Consider the following 26,758-nt stretch of genomic DNA (forward strand, 5'->3'; position numbering starts at 1 on the left):
GTGAAACATTGATTGAAAGAACAGGTTAAGGGAGGGGAAAAAAGACCTTGACCCAGAATTTTTTTATTTAAAATGTATTTCATTTATAAGCCTAACCAATAATAATGGATACCACCAATGTATCACCACCAGAGATGGCTCCCTGATAAGTCAGTCTCCAGCTTGAGAAAGAAAACATTGCCTGAAAGCTATCAAAATTGACCCATTTGATCAGTTACTTCCCCACATGCAAGCATAATATATTCCTACAAGACTGAATGGACTTAATTCCTGCTCCCCTTCTTTGCCATTATCTTTTGACAGATGGGCTTACTTATCATGTGAAGGAGTTGTTAAGGCTGTACTTGCTGTTAGGATTTTTTTTTTATGAAAGTAAGTTACACATCTGATTTGTAGGTAATTTAGGTTCTGTTTCAATACTTAAGCAAGGCTTCAAATTTCCTTCGAACTATAAAAGCATATTTAATTTTTACCATTATCCAATCCTTTCTCCAGCTCTAAATGGTTTATGTGCTAAATGATCCTGTCAGAAGATCCTTCTTAGTTGCATCACTTTCCGTGAACAGAGGAGCTTTAATTTGAGCTTAGCGTAGTTTCCAAATAGTTTTCCAATGCATTTGAATATCTGGAATAACAGATGAGAACTGCATATCTTCTTTCTTGTTAATGTTTGATTCAGGTACCCTTACCATGGAGAGGTATTATTATCTTTATATAGTTAGAGATATACTTTCACTGTTGTTTTTTTATAAATATCCACAGCTACCCTCTTCTGAAACCATCAGGGCTATGTGCACTTCAAATTTAATAACTTTCCTGAAATAAACCTGATTTAAACTATTTGTTTCTTCTAGTTCTTCTCTTTCAAGAGGACAAGAGTTACGTCAAGAGGGTTCTCAAAAGCAATTTGGTTAAGTTGTATAACTATAACAGAAAAAACAAGCCAAAGTACCCAGGGTAACTCTCAGGTGTTTTGAACTGAATTGTAAGAAATAATGTAACAAAAATGTACTTTTTAATTAAAAGGGCCAATTTAGCATCAGTGTATCCTAGTAATAGCACCTTGTTCTTTTTTATCAATGGATTCTGTCAGTGAACATCTTTATAAAAAGGTCCAAATTGTTTCATGTTTGGAAAAAGCTTTCAACCCTTTCAGTATTAAAACAATGATTTGATGAATCATCAAAGCATTTTGATATAATAAATTCATAGGGTTCACATTAATAAATGTTTATACCTTGCAGTGTGCAAGGCCTAATTTGTGTATTTTGATGACAGAAATGCAATAGTTTGTCTGACATGTAGCAAGCCATAGATCATTTTTTTAAAAAATTTGGTAATTTTGAAATGATTTCAACTCCCAGAATTTCCAAGCCAACATTTTAAAAGTATCAAGTTTGAAAAATGCTGCCACAGATCTTAATTATACTCACTCTTAATTGCATTAACTGAAGAATGTATATAAAGGTAGTATGTTTCTTTAAAAATCTTTTTTATTTAGTTATTTTTCTTATTTATTATTTTTTAAAACATGTACTTAATGAAGTTATTTAATGTTAGGGAAGTAGAATGTACAGTGGGGCTTATGACCAGAATTGAGCCCAAAATTTTTGTTGTTAAGTGAGTCATTAGTTAAGTGACATTTGCCCCATTTTACGACCTTTCTTGCCACATCTGTTAAGTGAATCACTGCAATTAAGTTAGTAACAAGGTTGTTAAGTGAATTTGGCTTCCCCATTGACTTTGCTTGTCAGAAGGTCACAAGAGGGGGTCACATGCCCCCAGGACACTGCAACTGCCATAAATACAAGCTAGTTGCCAAGCATCTGAATTTCAATCACGTGACCAGGAGGATGCTGCAATGGTCATGTGAAAAAGTGCCATTGTAACCTTGAATGGTCACTAAACAAACTCTTGTATGTTGAGGACTACCTGTATTGGCAAGTTGAGCATGTTATTGTAAATCTCCAGCTTAAATCGCTGAATGAATAGAGCTGTCTCTAGACAAGTTTTAATTTGTAATTTCATGATCAAAATAAGCAATAAATAGGATTGTGAAATATTAAATAGACATAAGTTGTATGTAAATATCCACATATTTCAGCTTCACAGGACTTTGGTTCTTTGCTAGAACACTGAAATCTACCAATGAAGTTCTGTTCAGGATGGTAGAAAATTTACAAATGGGAATTCCAAGCCTCGCCTTCTACCTAAAACCACATCCTTGCTTAGCAGGAGAGCAGCACATAGTTTTTGTAGAATTAATGAAGTGAACATTTTTCATGAATCCAAAAGGGTGTTGGCAGATGAAGCAAGCCAGCTATGTATGGTTTAGAAGGTTGGCTATTTCAGTGAACTAGGAATATGAAGCAAGGCTTTGTCCAAGTCAGCAGAGAAATCTTTTTCAATTGATTGCACTTAAAAAAAGGTTATTCCAATGTACCCTGATGCAGAAAACTGCAAGCAAGACACGTCCTAGTTTATCTTCAGAGTACTGAAATGTTTATATTTGTACTGTATTTGTCCAGATGAACAAGCGATTGTAGCAGAACTCAAACACCAGAGGGAGTTGCTGCAGTTATTTCTGATAATTGTTAGTTTTCTGCATCTTAGTTCATAGTTTTAAGTGGCATGGCTTCATAAAGAACTCTCTGATAAATTGAAAGACAAAAAGGACAAGTATAAAAAGTGGAAAGAGGGGCACATAATTAAGGCAGAATATCAGCAAATAGCCTGAGCCTGCAAAGACGAAGTGAGGAAAGCTAAGGCTCAAAATGAACTAAGTAAACAATAACAAAAAAAGCTTCTTTCAACATGTAAAAAACAAGAAAAAATTGAAGGAAATCATTGGTCCATTAGTGGGGGAAAGTGGCAAGAAGGTGACAAGCAACAGGGAGAAAGCAGAACTATTTAACTCGTTTTTTGCTTCTGTCTTTACACAAAGGGAAAAAAAAAACAGACCAACCTATCAAAAATAGTGCCATAAAAAACAGAATAGAAACACAAGATAGGCAACAAAATGGTGAGCATTTGTGCAGCCTAGACGAGTTCAAATCACCAGGATCAGATGGATTACACCTCAAGGTTCTCAAGGAACTGGCAGATGTGATCTCAGAACCACTGAACTATATTTTTCAAAGATCCTGGAGAACTAGGGAACTACCAGAGGACTGGAAAAGAGCTGATGTAGTTCCCATCTTCAAAAAAGGAAAAAAAATGGATCCAGGAAATTACAGACCTATCAGCCTGACCTCAATACCTGGGAAGATTCTGGAAAAAATAAACGATTCAGCCAGCACCTAGAGGCAAACAAAGTCATTACTAAAAGCCAACATGGGTTTGTCAAAAACAGATCATGGCACACAAATCTTATTGCATTCTTTGATCAAGTGACAAAATTAGTGGATCATAGGAACGCTGTGGATATACTTTACTTGGACTTCAGTAAGGCATTTGATAAAGTAGATCACAAACTACTACTTGATAAGATTAAAAAATGTGGGTTAGACAGCATCACCACCAGATGGATTCATAGCTGGCTGACCAGCCGTACTCAGCATGTGATCCTCAATGGAACCGCATCTACATGGAGGGAAGTGTGTAGTGAGGTGCCCCAGGGCTCTGTTCTGGGCCCAGTGCTCTTCAACATCTTCATCAACTATTTGGATGACGGGATAGATGGGGAACTCATCAAATTTGCAGATGACACCAAGCTGGCAGGAATAGCCAACACTCAGGAAGATAGGCTTAAGATACAGGAGGATCTGGACAGACTCGAACACTGGGCGCTATCTAACAAAATGAAATTCAATGGTGAAAAAAGTAAGGTTCTACATTTAGGCAAGAAAAACCAACTGGACAGGTATAGTATAGGGGGTATCTTGCTGAATAGTAGTAACTGTGAAAGGGATCTCGGAGTCCTAGTGGACAATCACTAAAATATATGCCAGCAATGTGCTGCAGCTTCCAAAAAAAGCCAACACACTGCTAGGCTGCATTAACAGAGGGATAGAATCAAGATCACGTGAAGTATTAATACCACTTTACAATGCCTTGGTAAGGCCACACCTGGAATACTGCATCCAGTTTTGGTCACCACAATGTAAAAAAGATGTTGAGACTCTAGAAAGAGTACAGACAAGAGCAACAAAGATGATTACTGGAGGCTAAAACATATAAGGAGCGGTTGCTGGAAATGGGTATGTCTAGTTTAATGAAGAGAAGGGTGAGGGGTGACATGATAGCAGTGTTCCAATATCTCAGGGGCTGCCACAAAGAAGAGGGAGCCAAGCTATTCTCCAAAGCACCTGAAAGCAGGACAAGAAGCAACGGATGGAAACTAATCAAGGAGAGAAGCAACCTAGAACTAAAGAGAAACTTCCTGACAGTTAGAACAATTAACCAGTGGAACAACCTGCCTCCAGAAGTGGTGAATGCTCCAACACTGGAAGTTTTTAAGAAAAGACTGGCCAGCCGTTTGTCCAAAATGGTATAGGGTTTCCTGCCTGAGCAGGCGGTTGGGCTAGATGACCTTCAAGGTTCCTTCCAACTATTATTATCATTATCATTATCATCATCATCATTATATTATTCTGATAAGTGTGAATGCATTTACCCTTAGAAATAACTCCAAGAGATTGTAGCCATCCTTCCTACAATTCTCAACCAAGCATGTTACTTAGAATCCTTAGCAAGAAAGAAGCTAGCAAGGATCTTCATTTTTTACCATATCTCTCTTGCAAATTGTCCCAGCCATTCTCACTGAGTAGCCCAGAAGCAGCACCTGGCTTCAAAGGTGACTAGCATTTTACAGTATATAATTCTGATTTTCAAATAGCTTCCAATTCCAATTGGAACTGTGACAGGCATAACATAACTGTTTAAATTCCACACATGAGCTGTCAAGTCTAGGTAACAGACAATGATACTTTCAAATTATGGAACAAATCACTGCACTACAACAGAGACTACAAGCAACACAACCACTTCCATTCTGGATTGCATTTTGGATGGCATCTCCCACTGAAAGAAGCTGAACTATGAAAAGCCCTGCAATTCTATTTTTTTACAGTGGGAACACAAAATACTTCCTTGGTTGAAATTCTATCCAATCAACAGCTTCTGTGGAACAGGATCATCTCCTATTTTATGTAAACCTTCTCTGCTCCAGGCATTTAGTTATTTAGGATCCAGTCTGGATCTGTCATTGGGACCAGAAGCTTTCGGACTTGTGCTGGAGCACACCTTCAGGGAATCTCTCTCTAGCGGAGTGTGCGCTGTTTTATGTGTGGTATTTATGGTGCCTGTTATATGTGGCTTTTTAGTTATTGATTGGGATGTGTTGATGGCTGTTTTTTAAGTAATTAGTTGTCGTTTGCTTGTGCTGCCCAGCCCTCGCTGGAGTTGTGCCCCATTTTACAACTTTCTTTTTGCCATGGTTGTTAAGTGAAATCATGCAGTTAAGCAAATCTGCCTTCCCCCCATTCGCTTTGCTTGTCAGAAGCTCGCTAGGAAGGTTGCAAATGACATTCCCAGGACCCTGGGATGTTGCAGCCATCACAAATACACGCTGCTTGCAAGGCACTCAAAGCCTGATCATGTGACTGTGTGTGTGGATGCTGCAACTGTCATAAGCAAGAACTGGTTGTAAGTCACTTTTTTTCAGTGCTGTTATAACCTTGAACAGTCATTAAATCAGTGGTTGTAAGACGAGGACTACCTGCATTCAATGAACAATTTTTCCCCTTCTGCTAAACTCCTATTTTTCAGAACACCAAAACAACTGGAATTTTGAAGAGACCAGTCCTCAACTAACATTTCCACCTCTTCTCTCTTTGGGACTGTGCCAAAATTACAAAAGAGGGGCTGATATGTTCATTTGGAGAACATTTGTCCTCAATGCGCAGGACTATTAAATCAACTATCTCTTGGAATAACTGGGACAAATGCTCCTTTCAGTCACAGATAATTTAAAAACCAGGGTAAGAATATCCGTGTCATGCTTTTCCTACTGGGACTCAGCTTCACTAGCTGAAGATAAGGAAGTGGAAGGCATTTGACCCAGCAGAATGCAATATGTTAACATTTAGCTGGTGGCTGGAACTGTGCCAGATCTTAGAACAGTTTAGACACAAAAATATCCTGTGGAAGTGGTTCCAAAAGTTTATTTGAATACTTAATTTACAAAAAGAAGAAAAGAAAGAAAGAAAGAAAGAAAGAAAGAAAGAAAGAAAGAAAGAAAGAAAGAAAGAAAGAAAGAGAAAGAAAGAGAAAGAAAGAAAGAAAGAAAGAAAGAAAGAAAGAAAGAAAGAAAGAAAGAAAGAAAGAAAGAAAGAAGAAAGGAAGGAAGGAAGGAAGGAAGGAAGGAAGGAAGGAAGGAAGGAAGGAAGGAAAGAAAACAGGAATCGTATATCCTAGCTGCTGTCCTATGCAAGCTGGGTAAGCTAAAACTGCATATAAAATACATGCCCACTTAACATACTATTATCAATGTAATTTTGAGAAAGCAAGGAACTGGTAGAGAAGATAATAGAAAATAAACATTACATACATTCTTCTTCGAGACTGTCCAAGTAGCCAATCCCATCCAAGATCACTTCTCTCTACATTCCATGTTTCCTTATATACAATGCACTTGATAGAAATATTTTTTTTATATTTTATTGAACTTAATTGCTAATTTTTTCATTCACTTCTTTCTTTGACCGATTGATCCCTGAATTTCTCTTCCCAAACAGAAATGAACAAGACACATATATGCTGTCTTTGGTAGGGATGCTTATGTGGTTAAAATCAGTAATTCTCTATTTTATAGAAGTTACGGCAAGAAATTCAGCATTACATTTGGCAAAAGACAGAGAGATCTTTACAGTTTATTTGAGTGTTACTGGCAGTCAACGCTGAATATGTAGAGTAAGTCATTGATTAAAAATGGCAATTTCCTCCAAGGGTTTAAACATACTCATAAGAGCAATATTACTTTAGTGAAATATAGCCCAAAAAACCCAGATTTACTATGGAGGAAGCCATCTCATCCCATTGTCCTCTTTGCAAATCATACAAACTGGAATTAGTGCTGCATATCCTTCCTGTTTTATCATCAGGGTGACAGGCTGAGAGAGCTAGAGGGGGCATGTAATGGAAACTTCTAATCTCCAAGACCAAAAATTTCACAGTGTTCTAGGTGCACGAGAGAAAAAGCAGCATAAACAAAACTTACATTGCAAAGCCAGGTGAGGCTTACATCAGTTCCTTATCAGAACCTCAGGAAAAGTTCAACTAAAGTCACATGACAGAGCTTTTGACTGGACTGTGCACTTCCCAAGAATATGAATGAAAAATAAGTATAGGTTTCTATACTGGGTCCTTTCTCAGGTTAATATAGAATAACCTCTCATGAATATTTGCCACTAACTGAAAGCCAGCTAGTATTTTCCTCTGTTCATACCTGCAATGTTCCCAGCAAGTGGAAATGTGACCTAGATACAACAGTTGGGAGCTGGAAAACTGACCATGTTCAGTACAAGAACACTTGGATATAATTTGTACGGTACAAATGAAACATGTACTACTGTCAGAAAGAACTAAAAAAACTAGGGGGGAAAATCAACATCAACAATTTGGCAAAGGAATCAAGAAAACCTTTTTCAAAATGCATTAAAAAGTATGATAACAGGCTGCAGGGCAACATAGAGTCACAATATATTAGCAATTTCTGGACCCATAAACATTTATAAAAGCATCAGCAAAGTATTTTAAATATAAAAGGGGTATGAATAGATCCTTTCAATCTCTTCTCCTGCACCAAAACAAAGCCCCACATGATTTGTAGTGTAATAAGTCAGATGAATGATCGTGGTATATTAAGGCATAAATGGTAGACATTCGTTTCTATTGTCTCAGCTCAACATAATTAGCTGGGAAAAGCCCATATCTGCCTTTGCAGACTCCTCTCCACCAGCCATCATCTATCATTTCAATATTGGTAATGATATCATCTGGATCAAAGGAAATCTCATCATCCCCAGCTGTGGAAAAAACAGAAATGTTAGATTAGCAGAAGGACTAAGGACATTTCAACCCCCACCCCATCCTAAAACTAACCATCATAGGCATGGACAAAATAATTTTAAAGCTCAACAATTGAAACCCAGAGATAAACACCTGAATAAAAAAGGAAATCAACTCCACCAGACAGAAAACGAATCTAGCAAGAGACAGGGTGGTAGCCTATATCTTTGTGAATTACAAAATATGTCTTTCAATTGTGGTCAGTAGAACAAGTCCCACCGAGCAAGTCTTGCCTCTATCAGGAAGGAATTCCAGAGTTTGAGACTAGTCACTGGCTACACCCCTTTCTCTGGGCACTGCCTTGTGGATACAGAGCAGCCCACGCCAAGAAACTCCATAGACGTGGCTCAAAGAGGAAACCACGTTTTCAGAGGGTCTCAAGCAAAATATACATTTGTGTTTCACAGATAGCAGGTGCTGAGAAACAGACTGGAAGCATCTTACATTCTGACTTTTTCCAGCACCTGAAAGTCGGAATTTATACCACCTTCTTCCAGGTAGGTTATAGTTTAAAAAGCACTTTTGGCATTCACAGGTGATCTGACAAGGTCAACAGAAAACGCACAAGGCAGAAAAGTGAGAACAAGGGTTGCTCGGAACTTGCAGCAGTGGCCTTCTTACTCGGAGTAGCCTTCTCTACAGAGATGCACACGCAGAGCATCTGATTTAACGCATCAGCCCTGATGGAGACTTTATACCTAGATAGCAGCTTCTAGAAGAGCCCACTCTGTACCTCATTCTACATTAGGTAGTCCTCGACCTACAACCACAATTGGGTCCAGAATTTCCGTTGCTAAGCAAGACTAATGTTAAATCATGCCTGATTTCTTTCTTTCTTGACATGATTGTTAAGCGACTCACTGCAGTTAGGTAGATTATGTAGTAATTAGGCAAATCTTAGCCTCCCCCCCCACTGACTCTGCTTGTGGGAAGCTGGCTGGGAAGGTCATAAGTGGGGCTCATGTGGCCCTCAAGAGGCTGTGGTCATCATAAATACAAACTGGTTGCCAAATTCCCAAATTTGGATCACATGACCGTGGGGATGCTGCAACAGTCCTAAGTGCGAGGGCTGGTTGCAAGTCACTTTTCCCAGTGATGTTTTAACTTTGAATGGTTGCTAAATGAATGGTTGTTAAGTCAAGGATTACCTATTAAAAATGCTACAGAAGGAGCTCTTAATGAAAGCATGATGAATGGACATGAACACTGCAATTAAACAGACCTTTCCTTGATTCCAATTAGCAAGTAGCCCAGGAGGATATATGCAGCACATCCCAAAGTCAACTGGTGCCAATAATAGTGTTGCTGCTACTATTGTAATTTTTCCCCCAAAATCCAGAAAAGGTTATTTGGGAGAGTGCAGACTTCTAGCTCACAGAATAAATTCAGACAATTCTGTAGAAATCAGAGGCTAATTATGTTCTGAACTAGAACTCAAACTAGCTATTGTGTTACTTACCAGCCTGATAATCATAAAGGGCTATAGCTGTTATTCCAAGCTCATTTTCATATTCATAAGCAGTTTCATCTAAAAAAAAAGATATGTTTCACTATAGGACTTTCAAATCATCTACTTTGTACATGATCTGGCATTTATGAAGGTCTCCTTAGTGGTACAATTAGACTGAATGCTGAGGAGTCATCAATATAATATTGGCATTTTTATTGCACCCATTGGGAACTGCTAGTTAAGCAACACCCTCAACAATTTACTCTTTGTTAAGTTCCATGCTCCTTAGAGAGGCTTACTTCCAACCACTTATTTGTGTTGCTAATGACTTTAGAAGCATTGATTCACCTATATTGAGCCAGCAACCAAGTGAAAAATTGAGAGTAAGTTTTCCCCCCAGCCTATTTTAATTTAATTTAATTTATTAATATTTCTATACCGCCCTTCTCCCAGAGGACTCAGGGCGGTGTACAGGGCAAGAATAAAACACAGAAATTTACAAAAACTAAAAGATAATTAAATGCATGCCCGATTAAAATACAATTGATACATGGTAAAAAACCCCAATAAAAATAGTAAAAAACCCCACCAATCCCCCCTCAGGCTTCTTACCGTATCTATCTTGCCCCTAGCCGCCAAGCAGTTTAACCCAGCATGCTGAGTTTGCCTTATACTGGCCAAACCCATGTGATCACATCCTAGAGCAAAATGGAGTTATCTAAAGATTCAGAAGTGAAAGAGAAGCTGTTTAACCTGCTTGATACTGATTTCCTACTGCAGCCTCTTCATACACGGCTCCCGATTCATAGGCTGGCTCTCTCTGACTAACTGCTTCTTGATAGTCAGATTCTTCAGCTTTGCTCTCCTGTTCTGGCTCGTGTGCATTGGAAGGATTTGCACTGGAACTCTTATAACCAGATTCGAAGGAAGCAGCATCCTACACAAATAAAAGCAAGCATTAGGCGAGACATCAAGAAGAATTCATCAAGAAGTTCCCTGCTGCTCCTGAAGTGAGCTACTTTCTATGATATGTCACCTTGCAATTCACCATTCTTGAAAGCACTGGATTAGGAACATGACCCACTGTGATCTATTAAAACACAATAATAGGGCACCATGCACTATTCCCCAAAGCTGGGTAAGCTGGGGCAAAGAACTACATTTGATTTCATCTGGAATGTAACATTTATTCACTTTAAACGTTAAGACCGCTTTTCATAGTTCTTTCCCTTCTGTCACTTTTAAAAAATTACTGTTTGGCCACTGTGGACACATCTTGGAGGCCCACCCAGAAAGATTTTAGGGAGTTTTATGGGGTCTCCAAGTGGGTCTCTCAGATACAGCAAAATGTGCTGAGAGCCCCTACACTATGTGAATGGGTTTGGAGCTGGGGGGGGGGAGAGAAACAATAACACGACTTCTCTGGGTCTGCCTTCAGTCTTTAGGAAGGTACTCAAAACAGGGTTGGGCTTCAGAGTACTTGAAGGGAAACTCTTACTGGGCTGCCTAACAGATATAAATAAATAAGTAACGGAGATGGTTTGAGCATTTCATGCAGGAGTACCCAACCTGATTAGTAGCACATTTGAGGGCTCAGGAAAGTTTTTTTCCTATTCTCGCCTGATATCCCGCATACAAAATGCACACCCTACTTTACCCCATCTGCATTACGGGCTTCTCTTACCATATCGTTATGTATAACCAGTCAAGCCCGACACATATTGACTGATATCTGTTACAACATGGTTAAATTATCTAACAATTGTAGCTTTTCCAACTCACAATGGTATCAGGGGCAATCTGTTAAAATGGATTTAGCCGTTTTGTTTATTATTTTACTGGCAGGAGGGAATACTGTCAATATACTAGACAAAATGCATTGGAAAAAGGACTCCGACACTGGCATAACCAAACCAACCTCGTAGATCACACTTGATGGCACTTTTTCTTCCACTGGTTGCGGAGCTAGAGATTCAGGAGGATTCTCTTTCTTGGATTTGGCTTTCTCCTTTTCAAAAAAAGGGGGGGAAAACCAAGGTATGATTTGCAAACGCTATTATGTAGTTTAAACATACATCAATATGCACAAGGTAGGTAGAGATTATGAAAAACCAACTGGCTGCAGAGGGCCCAACTTCACCATAGCTATTTGAGGATACGCGCTCATGGTGCAGAAGACTAAAATTGAAAGTAACCAATGTGCAGGAAGTATTTTACCTTGGATTATGATTACCCAGGTTACTGCTGCAAGTGATTTTCAGTTCTTCATGATAGGACTACAGTGGGGAGAAGAAATATCTGAGGCAGGGATACCACCTCGAGAGCTACAATCATCAAGCTGGGAATGAGGGGGAGAGGTCATTGTAATTTATGTTATTTGTACAATGACATCATCATGGCTTCTTATAGGTGCCTAGGTTGCTCATGAGATGCCATTATTGGGCTTTCCATCCCAATTCTGTCACTTGGAATGAGATGGCTCATGCATTTCTTCCTCCACCACGGCCTTTCTCTGAGGACTCCATAACATGTAAGTGTATTGGGAGTATCTCCTTTTTTATTCCTTTTTCTGAAACCAAGGATGTTCTACTGCTTTGCTAGAAATCAAAAATCAAACTTCAAGCTCATACAAGTAGTCCTCAACTTACAACTGTTCATTAAGTGACGATTCCAAGTTATGATGGCCTCAAAGTTACAACCACCGCCACACTCATGGGGTTGAAATTCAGGTACTTGGCAACTGGCTCGCATTTACAAGAACTGCATGTCTTGCGCTGTGATTGTGATTTGCCACCTTCCCAGCTGGCTTCTGACAAAGTCAATTGGGGAAGCTGGATTTACTTAATGGCCATGTGATTCGCTTAATGACCATGTCAGTTACTTAACAGCAGTGTTTCATTTAATGTGGTAAAAATGTAGTAAAATCAGGTCTGATCACTTGTCAAAGGAACATACTGTTTAGCAATTGAAACTGCAGTCACAGTTATGGTCATAAGTCAAGGACTACCTGTAATTTAACATATGTCCATGGAACATCACACATTTAAGTACTGATAAACTGCCCACGGACCCAACCTCTTGGATGAGAAGGCAGACAATAAACATAACACATAAGCTCATGTAAACATTTTATGAATCAAGTCTATAAATCTTCCTCCTGTCTTGTTGACATCAGAGTTGAGGATTATTATTTTCTACCTTTATCAGGGAATGTGTGAGGTAAATTAAGCCATTAGAGTACTTGTGCATTGTTACACAGAGTGCATATAATATACAGCAGACAGGGAATTTCTTTTTACCTTAATATCTCAAAGAGACAAGTGTGGGTAGCGCATTACAGTCCATGCTGCAAAAGACTGCCTGCAATTTCCTTCAGATTATCTTTAGGATGCCTTTGATGTCTTAAATACATTCTAAAGAGGTAGCCATTGAGGAGCAATAATTTAAAATATTTCTTAATTAAAACTATACATGGAGCTAACAGGTTGCTTTTCTATTTCTTTGATTGAAACAACTTTTTTCCTGCTCAGCATGTAAATAAATAAATAAAAGTGCCAATTTGGGGGAAGTACAAAGCCATGTTATTTTTCAAGAAGCAAAATTACTACAGAGAAGATAGCATTCATCTCCCTTCAACAAATTTAGTACATCTTTTCCAGCAGACTCCACATATTTTACAGTTAATATACCTCAGAATATTACCAGGCATGTAACACAAAATATCAAAGGTCACCATATTTTACTGGAGTGCAGCTAATTCTTCCGCTACCTTTACCTGTGAGGACTAGTCTTATGACACTTTCTGGGGTCAACAATTTAACAGAATCCAACAGGAGTACAATAATATAAAAGTCCATAACGAATATAATATTATATATAATAGCCAGTTTGGTCTAAGGGGGTTAAGATACCAGATTAGAAACCAGAGACCATGAGTTCGAATCTCACTGCAGGCATGAAAGCCAGTTGGGTTACTTTGGGCCAGTCACTCTTTCTCACCCAGTTCATCTCACATGGTGGTTGTTGTGGGGAAAATAGAAGGTGTATTGGACACATTTTCTGCCGTGAATTATTTATAATAACAACAAAGGCAGGATTCAAACAAATAAGCAAATAAATGCCACTAGAGCTATAGTTAGAAATATGAACATCTTTCCTGCAGGCTACAGATCTGTCTCTATGACAGATCATGCTATCCACATAGGCAGCAAAACTGCTTTTCTTTGTTCATAACAGGAAGGCCAGTGTTGAAGGCAGACACTTGTTGAAAGCGAACAGATCTAATGCTTGCATTGCAAAGGTTTCCCTCTCCTCAAGATGTTACTGTAAAATTCTCCCTCGTATAAAAGTGGAATTTAACAAAGCATTATTATAGCATTTATACAAGACTCAAGCAAAAAATAAAGGTTCATTTATCTAACATGAAATAGCATCTCTGACTGAATCTACCCTCAATGTCATATTCGGAGAGCTGGACATGGGCTGGCCATACATTAGATTTTCACCAATCTTCAGAAATGATTCCTAATCATTTACTCTCAAAATCCAGACTAATTAGCACCTGAATCTGATAATGTGACCATGGGGATGCTGCAATGATTGTAAGAGTGAAAACTGATCATAAATAACTTTTTCCGATGCCATTGTAACTTCAAAAGGTCACTAAACAACCTTTTGTAAGTCACGGACTACTGCATTCTCGTAACTCTTCTACAATCCATAACTGAAGAGTCTTAGAATAATTACTACTTAGTTACATAAGGGAACTTTTAGAGAAAGCTGACACGTACCATACACATGTATTTATCTTGATTTTATTCTCTCAGAATCTACCCTTGCAATGGTGCAACCAATGAAGGGGGGAAGGGAGGAAGAGATGGTGAGATAGAAAAACAAAAGTATGAATTTCACCAACTTCAAGAGCCCTCCGAGCCTCTTCTTGTTCTTCCTTGTCCTGGGCCATCCTTTGAGCTCTTTCAATTTCCGCCTTTCTTCTATCTTCTTGTTCTTTGTCCTTAGCTAGATTTTCAAAGTTAGCTCTGATGTTGCTTGTTTTCGCATTTGCTGTAATGGGTCACAATATGAAAAAAGATTATCTGATAAGCCATTTTTCCCCACAAATCTTCAGAAACGATTCCCAATCGCTTACTCTCCAAATCTAGACTCATTATTTTGTGCACTGGTCAGACTAGAAATTATTTGTGTTTATAAAAGATCACAAGTTGCTAAGGAAAGTAACTCATTCAACCTCCTGACAGAAACATCTGCCACAAAATACGATCAGCTGGGAACTTAAACTGAGTCCATCTATATATTACTGAAGCGCTTGTATCCTGCAACCTTCAATTGGGGGAAACTTTGTCCACAAAGGTGACTCAAAGAGGCTATCTTACAGACTGCTGGGACCTATTATTCTCAAATTTGGAGAATAATTTGCTTCAGAGGGGTCAGGCTGCTTCAATGCCGCCACTGCGCTTTTGCAGTCATGTGACCCTCATTTTCAATGACGGCTTCATGGACACTTGCCCAACCTCTCACTTCCCCCCTACCCTGCCTACTAGGAAGGTGAGGGGAGAGGGGGGGATTTCTGATGCTCACTGCCGGTTTCTCACAAGGAAATTCAATGGGGAATCCCAACAGGAAGCCAAAGTTACTCCCATCCCACTGATTTTTTTGCCCATGGTCATTTTGTTTCTTTGTTTAGGTAAGGAAGTGTCTCTGAAATGATGAGCCAAAGGGCCACGGGTTGCCTAGTTACTGATTTAAATTAGAAAATGACAGATAGCTCCAAATATATGACTAAAGATAGGCTGGCACATTTGGTTTAAACAAATAGCCCTTCTCTCTAGGGATTGTAGGCAGAAAACAATTACATTAGATGGCTACCTGACTTCTGTTTTTTTCACCCAAACTTTAAAAGCTAGACATTTCAGCTCTTTGCTGATATGAGAACCCTGAGATTTTTAAAATGTTAAAGTAAACTCAATCATATAATTTAAAAAAGCATGAAAGGGGGGATCTTACCAGCTTCCACTGGTTTGGTCTTCTGGTATGTTGAAGACAATTTCTCAATATCTTCGAAAGATGATGCATTCTATCAATACAAGACAACGGAACCCAATTCATATAAAGCAGTGTTCCTCGACATTGGCAACTTTAAGATGTATTGACCTCCAACTTGCTGGTTGCTGAGTTTTAGAATTCCAAGTTCACACATCTTAAACTTGCTAAGTGTGAGAAACACTGACATAAAGGAACAAAAATAAATTCCTTAGACAAACCACATTTACTTCTACATCATAGGTAACTCAGATACGTAAGTTATTCTCAGACATTCTGAAATGAATTTATACAAGACAGAAAGAGGTACATATTCCAATCTTTCTCTTAACTGGGAAAGCTGCACTAAAGCTGTAATATGTATATACTGTATATATGCAGACACATAACAGGCCTATACCATTCCAGATAAGTGGCTGTCCAGTCTCTTATTAAAAGCCAATAAAGTAGGAACCACGACTTCTAAAGGCAAGCTCTGCCACTGGTTAATTGTTATCACTGTCAGGAAATTTCTCCTTAGTTCTAGGGTGCTTCTCTCCTTCATTAGTTTCCATCCACATATTCTCTTGCCCTACACATATATACATACACACATATAACCACACCTACATACCACATGCTATTGGAAATGTTTTACCTGAATTTGTGCTTTGAACAGGAACAGGACTCCATGGCCTATTCCAACTCTGTTATTCTATGATTCCTGCTAGCCAATTATTCCCTTTTCTTTTCACACTTGCACTAAACTGTCCAGGTTTCTGCTATGACACAAAAATCTTAATAAATCGTGTAAAAGGGCTGTGCACACTTCAAAAATGACATGCCAGGGTTCAGAACCAGAGCAACTAACTGCTACTCATTAAAGCAGCCTGACTTTTTCATTCTTGCCCATGTACCTAAAGGGTTTGCTGCTTTGTGGTCAATATTAAATAGGCTGCTATACTCATTTGGTTCATTAAAGCAGCTGTGTCTTTTTTTTTAGTTTTGAACACAGGAATTTTTTTAAAAAAAAACTTGCACGATTTATTGAACAGTAGAGAGGAGCTGGCCCTATGTGAGGTCTGAAGCACTTCTTTGCAATCTTTTCTGTAGTTTAGTTTAGTTTAGTTTTATTAAATTTTTATACCGCCCTTCTCCCGAAGGACTCAGGGCGGTGAACAGGGCATATAATAAAAATACAAAAATACAAAAGTTAAAATAGAATTAAATTAATGCCCAAAATAAAACAATAAAATATACAAATATTTAAAACCCTAAATTAACTCCCCATCAGGCCAGGCCAGCTTGTTCGAATAGGTGGGTCTTTAACCCGCGCCGGAAGGAGCGGAGATCCGGTGCCATCCGGAGCTCAACCGGCAGTTGATTCCACAGAGCCGGGGCGCCCACAGAGAAGGCCCTCCCCCTGGGGGCCACCAGCCGGCATTCTCTGACCGGAGGCCCCCTGAGGAGGCCCTCTCTGTGGGAACGCACAGGGCGGAGGGGAGTTGACGCCGGCAGCAGACTGTAGACTGTACAGTCCTCCTTAACAAGACAAGAATGTCTTCAGAGAAAGTACGCTTTAATGATAGCAGAGTGATTTTTGGAAGAATTCTAATCCCGTAACTCATTTAATTCAATACCTTGTCCATCCGATCTTTCTGCACACCGTACTTTCCACCAAATCCTTTAGAATAATCTAAAAAGAGAACAAAAATGATTTATTGTAAATGCTTCTCTCTCAGTGGTTATCAAAAAGGTGTTCATGCACAAAGGACACAGTGATTGCAGCCAAGCCACAATACAAAATAAGTAGATGCAAAAAAAAAAAGCGTATATACTCTGAGGGTCCCAAAGCATCGGCTAGTACACAAGTGACAGCAGGATAAAACATACTTCCGCAACCACTGGCTCAAATGACATCAGATCCAAGCAAAGACAGAGGTGCTCTCCCTCCCTCAAGCCATATCTGGAGTGCAGATCGTCACATTGTTAGAGGAGAGATTTAAGTCAGACATTCTGCATCTTCATGAAGGCCACTATGTCAAGGTATTACATGCTACTTCTTTAAGAAGAACAAGTATTGTGAATGTTTTAAGGATTTAAAAATAATGGCCATGTTGTATTTTTAAAGACTGCCAAGAAGAATTCATTTAAATGCTGGACAAACATGTTTGTGCTGGACATACAACAGAAAAAACACAAGGATGAATCAAGTATTAAAAGTTTTTATCTCCTGCTTATTTTGGCTAATTTTGCAGACAGACGCAATGCACATATATATTACATAGATACAACGCTTTTGTGAGGGAAATGTGAAAAACTGGAATTAAGTGTATTTACCTAAAATGTTAATGTTATCATAATTCCAGATGCGTTCGTGTTAACGAATACACTGCATGAAGCAAGTTATTACTCAAACAGAAAGTTCTTATCTAGCTGGCACCTCACGTATATTTCTATTGGAAAAAAGTTAAAATCATTCTATAATCATTATCATATTATATATAGCTATATCATCAACTTCAGTACTAACTTTGGCAAAGGGATTTTGTATTTTCATTTTGAAACCATTTTTTATAATAATTTTCTGTTAATTAGTAAAGAAATCTGGAATTGTGTGCTAAAGAAACAGGAGGCAAAGGATTTACTGGCCAGGATATGGAAAGGAAGTAAGTGCTGTGATTAAAAATATACACGCTGTTGAGCACCCCCAAAGTTTGCTAGAATGTACACCAAGCAGCACAGTTAGATGGGATGATGCACTGTCATTCAGGACATACAAGATTAAGGCAACTGAAGGTCAATTATTTCCCTGCTGTATTTGCAAAGGAAGAAGAAATTAAAGTTGCCATGCATTGTATAGGGTTTTGCAATGAGCAGCTTAGGTCTGGGTTAGTTACTGGATAAGAGTTAGAAGTGGAAACTCTGCCTTGTTGTGACTCGTGCTTCGCTAGTTTCTCCTTGTAGTCAAACCCCACAGCTGATGGGTCCTGCCTTTCGGTTTGAACACCAAATTTCCCTCCGAAACCACTCTTATAATCTGAGAAATTCAGTATATAAAGATAAGGGGGGGGGAAGCCAAGGGAAGGAAGGGGACGGGGAAAAGAGGAACAGGTTTAGACGCAAAATACATGAGCTAAAAAACTTGTTAAAAACAGTTGTGGTAAGAGGTAGGGAAAGGTTTGTCTAAAAAAAGAGGTTGTTACCTCTAGATGTTAAAATTTTGAAAATATCCTAAAGTATAGACTGTTTTTGGATTGTATAATTTCATGTTGGAGCTTACAGTAATTGCAAATTGAAGTGTTTCTTGCTATTAAGTATACATATAACACTCACACATCCAGCAGAGCAGGAGATGTTTTCTGAACTTTCTCTCATATGCTCATTTCCCATAGGCACATTGTGAAAGAGGAAAGCATTCAGACATGCAATTACTCCCCACTCCACTTTACCATCATCTGAAGTTTAACAGTCCCTCAAAACGTTAAGAATCATGCAGTCTTGACACGAAAAGGTTACCTTCACACACAATATATGGTAGTTACAAACCTGAATATAAATTCTGCATTTATATTCAGGCGTGGAATATAACACAAGAGACACAAACACATTTAATCAATGTAATATGCCAGATACAGCAAACAAATTAGAGTTTATTTCAGACTACTCACTTTTAATCATGGTTCGGTGCAAATTTAAAATACACACAATCCCTGTCAGATTAAACTGTCTGCACTGTAAAGGTACTGGAAATTCTGTCGCTAAGTGAGGCAGCCATTAAGTGAGTTGCACCTAATGTATGATCTTTTTGTTGTGGATTACCTGTTAATAGCTGCTCATGAACAAGCTACATTTTGTGTAAAATAGGCGTACTCAGTTCTTACTGTTGATACTACTCTATTGCCAAATGAGGAGGGAAGCCCTATTTTCACATCTTTAAATAAAGGCTGGGAAAGATAATTCAACAACTGAACAGCTCTCCCCTTCTGTTTTAAACAAATTAAGATTAAATTTCCCCTTTCTGTTTACAATCCTACTCCCCCATTCTAGAATTCCAGGAAGACTAAAGCCCAATGATGCATGCAAAGCTTATAAATAAATGTACCTTTTTGAGATTCGTGCAATTGCACTTTTTCCTGGTGGTCCCAGCCAAGCGCACATTTATCCTGTCTGTCAGTCTGTATGCCAAACTTTCCACCAAAACCTTTTGTATAGTCTATGTAAAGAAAACATTACAAGATGTTATTTGGATCTGATTTTTGTCTAAGAAGTCATTTTAAGTGTTGTTGTTTTTTTGCTGTTGCTTTTAACCTAAAAGAAAATAGCAAGAAATCCAAAGCCGTTGGACCAGTCACTAAATCACACCCCAACCCACCTCACAAGGTTGTTGTGGGAAGGAATATTATATATGTTTGCCACCTTCAGTTACTTATAAAGCAATAAAGGCAGGATAAAAGTAAAAAAATATATATGGATAACATCTAGAAACAAGAGAGAAAGAAAGAAATTACTAAAAAAAGTTATATGCTAAGGTTGTAATCCTAAGCATTCACTGGATTCAGACTTAACTATTGAATATACATCCCTAGCAATTTTGCAATTTCAATCTACAATGTTGCCTTTGAAAGGCTTACGAGTAATTAGATCATATAATCAATCCTAATTTGTTTTTTCAACCAAATAATGGTGGTCAAGGTTATTAATAGATGTTAATTAACAAAAAGCCCAAGTATACAAAAGTATAATTAGAGCATATTTACAAAGTAATTGTTTGGTTTACATATAAAGCTAAACCATATATACAGTAGCTTGGCATGAATAGGATGAGTGAATGGAATCAATGAATAAGCCACAAGATGTTTTAGAAAGAAAACTATAACCTGAAACTACGGTCCATTAATAACCTAATAACTTCAATGAAGGTTGAACATAATATGCAAGCCCGGGCACTTGGTTTGCTTTTGATTTCCTGGCTCAGTTGGCTTTTGGGTCTTGTACAGGTCTGTCCAATTACAGAAGCTCAAGGCAGATACAGCTAAAAAAGGGAGGGAGACCAACAACCCCCCTCCTCCCAAGAATTATCTAAACAAACCATGGTGACTTTGCAAGACTCTGGCTTATTTAACAAACTATGGCTTAGTATGATGTCTAAATACAGTTAATTGTTTAACTTAAATCAGTAATCCATAAAGGCAGGTTCTTGTAAATCAAAGCAACCAAACTTGTTAGTAGCTGCTCTTTATGCTGGATGTCAAAGACCAGCAGGCATTTGCTACATCGAATTATGAAACATATAGTCTCAATGTTCTTTTAGACCAGGGGTGGGGAACCTTGGCTCTTTTATGACTCGTGGACTTCCACTCCCAGAATTCCTGAGCCAGGCATGCTGGCTGGGGAATTCTGGGAGTTGAAGTCCACAAGTCATAAAAGAGCCAAGGTTCCGCACCCTTGTTCTAGACCAGGGGTCCCCAACCCCGGTCCACGGACCAGTACCGGGCTGCAGCATGCCAACAACTGGTCTGCACAAACAAGCAAAGCCCCATCCACAGGATGCAGGCAGCACATAAAACCACGCACCCTCAGGTCCACGGAAAAACCTCTCTCCACGGAACCGGTCCCTGGTGCCCAAAGGATTGGTGACCTCTGTTCTAGACAGCAAAATATCAGTCTGAACTATGTGCAATAAATGAAGGCTCTGATCCATCATGAAGTTAGCTGAAAGGTTCTCTGGTTTTAGCATTATTTTTATTATCCTACAATCCCTACTTAAGAAACTGACTGGACTTTCTTGTCCTAAGTCATCTCGGAGACTTTTTTTAATGGAGAGGCAGATAGCAACAAACAATCTCTTAAATACGTTTTTACGACAGAAAAAAGGAAGGAAAAGATTTTCATAAAATAGTTTGTAGATTTACTACTCGAAAGCCTTGGTTTATGCAGATATATTACAATTTCAGGTTTAAAGAAGGTCAACTCATAAACAATTTCACAGAATAAAATAAAAGTAAAAACCTTTCTGTGATTCGTGTTTTTCAGTTTTGCCCTGGTATTCAAAGCCAACAGCACTTTTATCCACTTTCTCTTTGTCCACACCATATTTACCACCAAAGCCTTTAGAATAATCTGGAGATGGGAGTAAAAAAATATAGTCATTCGTAATAGTACAGACTAAAGACACTAGACTTTTTACCATTTATAGCTACTTGATTCAGTTCACTTTTACTGACTCTTGGCAATGGATAAAAAAAATTACCATAAAAACCTCAGAATCATTTATCCAATTGTATTTTTAATGGAAAAGAGAAAAGGTTCAGCTGTGAGTCACCAAGAGATGAGACTGAGGATCATATGGAGGAAGATAGAGGAAGCTCATTTTAAAGACTGATTAACCCAGAACTTGGTTTCCCCTTAACTATACAGTAGCTATCTTTGCTTTCAATGTAGCAGTTAAGTGCACTTGTCCAACAAGGAAATACATGCAGTAAAGCTAGAGCAGCTAAAGAGGGGGTATGAACATGGTTTTGTAAACTGAATACAGTCTTGTAAACTGGCTGCCATATAAGGAAGGGTGGTGATGTGCGTAGGATCAGTTCTATACCACAGGTAAGTCAACAATACATGTTCCAAGTGAACCTTTGTAGTGAGTAGAAAGAAGTAAGGAACCTATTCTATGATTTGAAACCTGTTTCACCATAGTAGAGAGGTTTGTCATTCCTTCCAATAAGTTTGCAAAAAGACTACCCATTTCTGGTACCAAGCTCCAATGATTCGGCTTGAGAAGTGTCAGAATTCAGAACAAGTTATAGGATTTATTTTGTGGGGAAAATGCTATTTGGAAAAAAAAAATAATTACCATTGTGCCTAAGTAGAAATGGAGAGATACGTGCTAAGCCTACCCTCAGTCATATAAATTTGAGTGACTTCAGGAAAGTCACTATTTTTCAGCCCAAACTACCTCACAGGAATGAAGTTATGCTTCCTTTAACATTTAACCTAACAAACAACTAAAGGAAAATAGAAAGGCTGGAACACAATATTCTTGGTCTTTGAAAAGCGGTCTTAAGATGCATTTTTTCGAAGTTTGCCTTAAAAAATGTTTTGAAAAAACCATGCAGAAAATACACAAATGCATACGAGCTACCTATTCAGCTTAATTCAAAACTAGTGTAACAATAATAAAGCAATAAAAATCATGTTGGGCAGAAAAATTGAGAACCCGACTTCAATAAATGCATACTGTCTATGCTCTGGAGACAACTGCCTAAATGGAATGCAGTAAACCATATGCCGCAATCTAAGAATCACAACTTTCCCCACACACAAGAACAGAAAGTGAGAGATGATTGCAAAAATGATTCAAATTCTTGTGGAACTCCCACTTTTTTGACAGAAATGCAGACAAAATTAGGAAGGAAGCAGAAAACTGATAGAGTATAGATTCATATCTGTTAGGAAAATCTTACTTCATTTAGAGAAGAGAGGATTTTTTTCAGTGCAAATCTGAAAATGTTTACTTTAGACATCAAATATCAATGGATTCAATGAAATTTTTATAATTCAATGCTCTCTCTAGGATAAAGATGAAATTTGAAATATATTTCCTGCAGAGGCAGAACAGGGATATTTTTAACTGCATAGCATTTTCTCATTTGACTCTTCCAGTAAATATTATAGATAGCACACACAACAGTGTTAATTACCATTATTTTTGTCAAACAAGAGCAGAATACATTAGAAAGGAGTATCCCTAAACCAGGGATAGGCAACCTTGGCTCGTTTATGACTCGTGGATTTCAACTCCCAGAATTCCTGAGCCAGCCATGCTGGCTCAAGAATTCTGGGAGTTGAAGTCCACGAGTCATAAACAAGCCAAGGTTGCTTACCCCTGCCCTAAACCCACTAGGATGGGCTGATTATTTCTCAAGTTAGGTTTACATCAGGACTATATCTTACGATATGTTGTTAAGAGTCAAATGGACTTTGGGGTGATTAAATTCAGGTATCCACTGAACTCACTGTATTTTAATATCTTCTGTTCCATAAGCATCCACGAAGACAGAAAACATGGGGCTAGAAATAATCTCCACATCAACTAACTTATCAGAAATGAAGTGATAAAGAAGATATAAAGACAAGAAGAATCTTTGTAGTCTTGTAAAGAGAAGGAATTATTTAGGACCTTGCTAAGATCATCTTAGCAACAAACCTTTCTGGGATTCATGTTTCTCTGTTTTTCCTTGGTAATCAAATCCCATGGCACTCTTGTCTACTCTGTCAGCCTGCACACCATACTTCCCACCAAATCCACTTGAGTAGTCTGAGAAAGAACAAAATACACCATGTATCAGAAATTACTGTAGGAGCAGCAGAACAAAAGAATGGATATCACTGCCGATTAGTGAGTTATGACCAAGTTCACTGATAAATGCTCCATATCCCCATTGAATCCCGTTATTTGATAGCACCACTAAGTACTATACGTAAACTCTCCTAGAATTTGGAGACTCTCCCGATGCCTTCAGAATTTCTGCCAGTATTAAAGGTCTTTATATTTGTATCACCAATCTGGATTGTGACCTACATTGCCAATAACAAACTCCTTAACAAGTCAACACAATTTCTGCTCATTTTATCACTTCCTGCCTTAGTGCTCTACTTTTCAAAATGCAGGAAGCAGTGATTTATTATTCTAAGTATCACTGTGATCAATCCAAACATTAATTCCAAAAGGATATCATTCAGGAATACTTAGTTTTTTTAGACATGTAACTGCTGTTGCTCTATCACTCTATAGGCTCACACATTTACTGTAAGCATCCATGTAAGTGTCATCTATCAATCAGAATACAGCTGGCAGGGACCTTGGAGGTCTTCTAGTCCAACCCCCAGCTCAAGCAGGAGACCCTATAACATTTCAGACAGGTGTCTCTCCAGCCTTTTTCTTAAAAGCCTCCAGCATTGAAGCACCTGCAACTTCTGAAGGCAAGCTGTTCCACTGGTTAATTGTCCTCACTGTCAGGAAGTTTCTCCTTAATTCCAGGTTATTTTGCTGAAAATTGGGATGTGTTTTACTAGGCTTTATTAATTAAGGTAAGAAAATAATGATAAAGTATCTTATTCAGTGTGTTGTTGTAATTTTTTATTCTACATGTGGAATGGATATGTACATGTGTTAATAAAATAATTTTCAGAGCAGATTTTGTCAAATCTTTTATATGCTTTGAACAAATTATTTCTCAGTGAGAATTACCTTTCTGAGAAGCATGTTTCTCCGTTTTTCCTTGATATTCAAATCCCACAGCAGACTGCAGAGAAAAATAATTCAACAATAAGTTCAAATTTATAAAAGCTAGAACTGGCATCTTTTCAGGAGATAGCTTTAATTTGGGGCAAACGTGCACAATGGTTGAGGCCTTCCCCATTTTCAAATGCGCCCAGCATTCACATGTGTTTTTCTGCCATTTTTACCTCATCATATTATTGTAGCTTAGATGGGAGGACACTGTTTGGGACCCCAGTCATGCCCTGGCACCTACAGACCCTGTTGCCAACTCCAGTTCTTCAAACCTTTTTAAAAGTGATAGCTATTGTTTCTAATCAATATATAAGCATTAAGGATTTATGAAAATGTATTTCACAAATTTTCTTTTTTTAATTTAAAATTTTTATTTTTATTTTTCCATTTCTCCCACAAACAAATCAACAAATATACTGCAATACATAAATACATACTCGTAAGTTTGGGTGCTGCTCGTCCATTTCCCTTTTCACTGTATCCACACTCCTTCTCTCTTTCCTCTTCTCTACCTTCTTTCTCGCTTTCTCCTTTCTTTCCTACTTCCCTCTTCTTCCTCTCCTCTTTCCCTCACCACTCCCCTCCCGTTTCTCCCCACTTCTCCTCCTCTTTTCCTCCAATCTTCCTACTTCCTTCCCCCTCCTCTACTCTCTTCCCTCTCTCCTCTCCTTTCTTCCCTCCCGTTCCTCTTCCGATACAATTCAGGGGTAATGTCCGAGCAGCTCCTCTCCTTAGATTTTCAATATCTATATTAGGTATGATAACATTAATTTTCTATTACATCAATATTTCTATAAATCTGGCCTTCTCGGTATACACTTCTATAAATTTTTATACTACTTCCGGTTATGCAATACTGTGTCGCCTGAGTCTCCCTCCTTATCTCCTCCTTTTTCTTCCATCTAAATTAGCGTTAGCTATCTTTTAGGCATATTCTCTTTTTCACCCACTCATAAAATTTTCCCCAGATTTCATAATACTCTGACCCTGTCTTATCTTTAATTATCATTGTTAATCTATTCATTTCCGCACATTCCATTATTTTCCCGACCACCTCTTCTTCTGGAGGAGCTTTCAGTGCCTTCCAGTTTTGTGCAGACACAATCCTAGTTGCAGTGGTTATATGAATAATCAAATATGTTTTCTCTATATTATATTTCTCTGGTAAAATACCCAACAGGAATATTTCTGGTCTTAGTTCTATACGTTGTTGTATCATCTTTTCTATCCATGTTCTGATTATATTCCAATAGGTTTTAGCTTCTGCACACGTCCACCACATATGATAGAAAGAGCCTGGTATTTGATGACATTCCCAACATTTCATAGATCTGTCCTTAAACATTTTAGCTAGTCTTTCTGAAGACATACGCCATCTATAGAACATCTTGTACATATTTTCTTTATACGCTGTCGCCATTATCAGTTTATAGTTTCTTTCCCATAATTGCTGCCATCTATCTAATTCAATCGTATATCCAAAGTTTCATGTCCATTTTATCATTGACTCCTTTACTTGCTCCTTCTCTAATTCCCTATATAGTAAGTAGCTATAAATTTTTTAATCCATTTTTCTTCAGTTCCCGTATTTCATCTAACTCTCTTCTCCCCAAATTAAAACCATCTATTTTAGCATCTTTTTCATATCTAGATTGTATTTGCGTTCTCATGTACTAATCCATCTTTATTCCTTGTTCCTCTAATTGTTGTTTGGTTTTCAGCTCCCCCGTGTCTGTTACTAGGTCTTTACATCTTATAATGTTTCCCATGTTGGGGTGTATTAACGCTTCCATAGTTGAGAGCCAATCAGGAATCCTCAACTAATGCTTTCTCCTTATTTTCTCCCAAACTATCAATAAAGAATTCCTGATATGATGTCTCTCGAAATAGCTATGCATTCTATT

The 26,758-nt window shown here is 38.2% G+C and overlaps 1 protein-coding gene across 3 annotated transcripts in view; it reads right to left on the reverse strand.

The window, feature by feature from the left end:
- Nucleotides 1–5,957: 5,957 nt before the first annotated feature.
- Nucleotides 5,958–26,758, reverse strand: part of CTTN (cortactin) — a 39,521-nt gene continuing 18,720 nt past the window's right edge. For 2 of the 3 annotated variants that reach the window (XM_083352516.1, XM_083352517.1), the window contains exons 6-16: nucleotides 24,810–24,864; nucleotides 23,766–23,876; nucleotides 21,572–21,682; nucleotides 19,665–19,775; nucleotides 17,200–17,255; nucleotides 15,545–15,614; nucleotides 14,436–14,584; nucleotides 11,439–11,528; nucleotides 10,274–10,457; nucleotides 9,530–9,598; nucleotides 5,959–8,027 (exon numbers count right to left, since the gene is read on the reverse strand). In XM_083352516.1, coding sequence (XP_083208642.1) covers nucleotides 7,891–8,027; nucleotides 9,530–9,598; nucleotides 10,274–10,457; nucleotides 11,439–11,528; nucleotides 14,436–14,584; nucleotides 15,545–15,614; nucleotides 17,200–17,255; nucleotides 19,665–19,775; nucleotides 21,572–21,682; nucleotides 23,766–23,876; nucleotides 24,810–24,864 — 1,143 coding nt within the window. In that variant the 3' untranslated portion in view covers nucleotides 5,959–7,890. Of the gene's footprint in view, nucleotides 8,028–9,529; nucleotides 9,599–10,273; nucleotides 10,458–11,438; nucleotides 11,529–14,435; nucleotides 14,585–15,544; nucleotides 15,615–17,199; nucleotides 17,256–19,664; nucleotides 19,776–21,571; nucleotides 21,683–23,765; nucleotides 23,877–24,809; nucleotides 24,865–26,758 lie in introns of all 3 variants that reach the window. The other variant, XM_083352518.1, reaches the window with a different exon arrangement.

The sequence above is a fragment of the Vipera ursinii genome, assembly GCF_947247035.1.
Source record: "Vipera ursinii genome assembly, chromosome: 1".
NCBI classification, from domain to species: Eukaryota; Metazoa; Chordata; class Lepidosauria; order Squamata; family Viperidae; genus Vipera; species Vipera ursinii.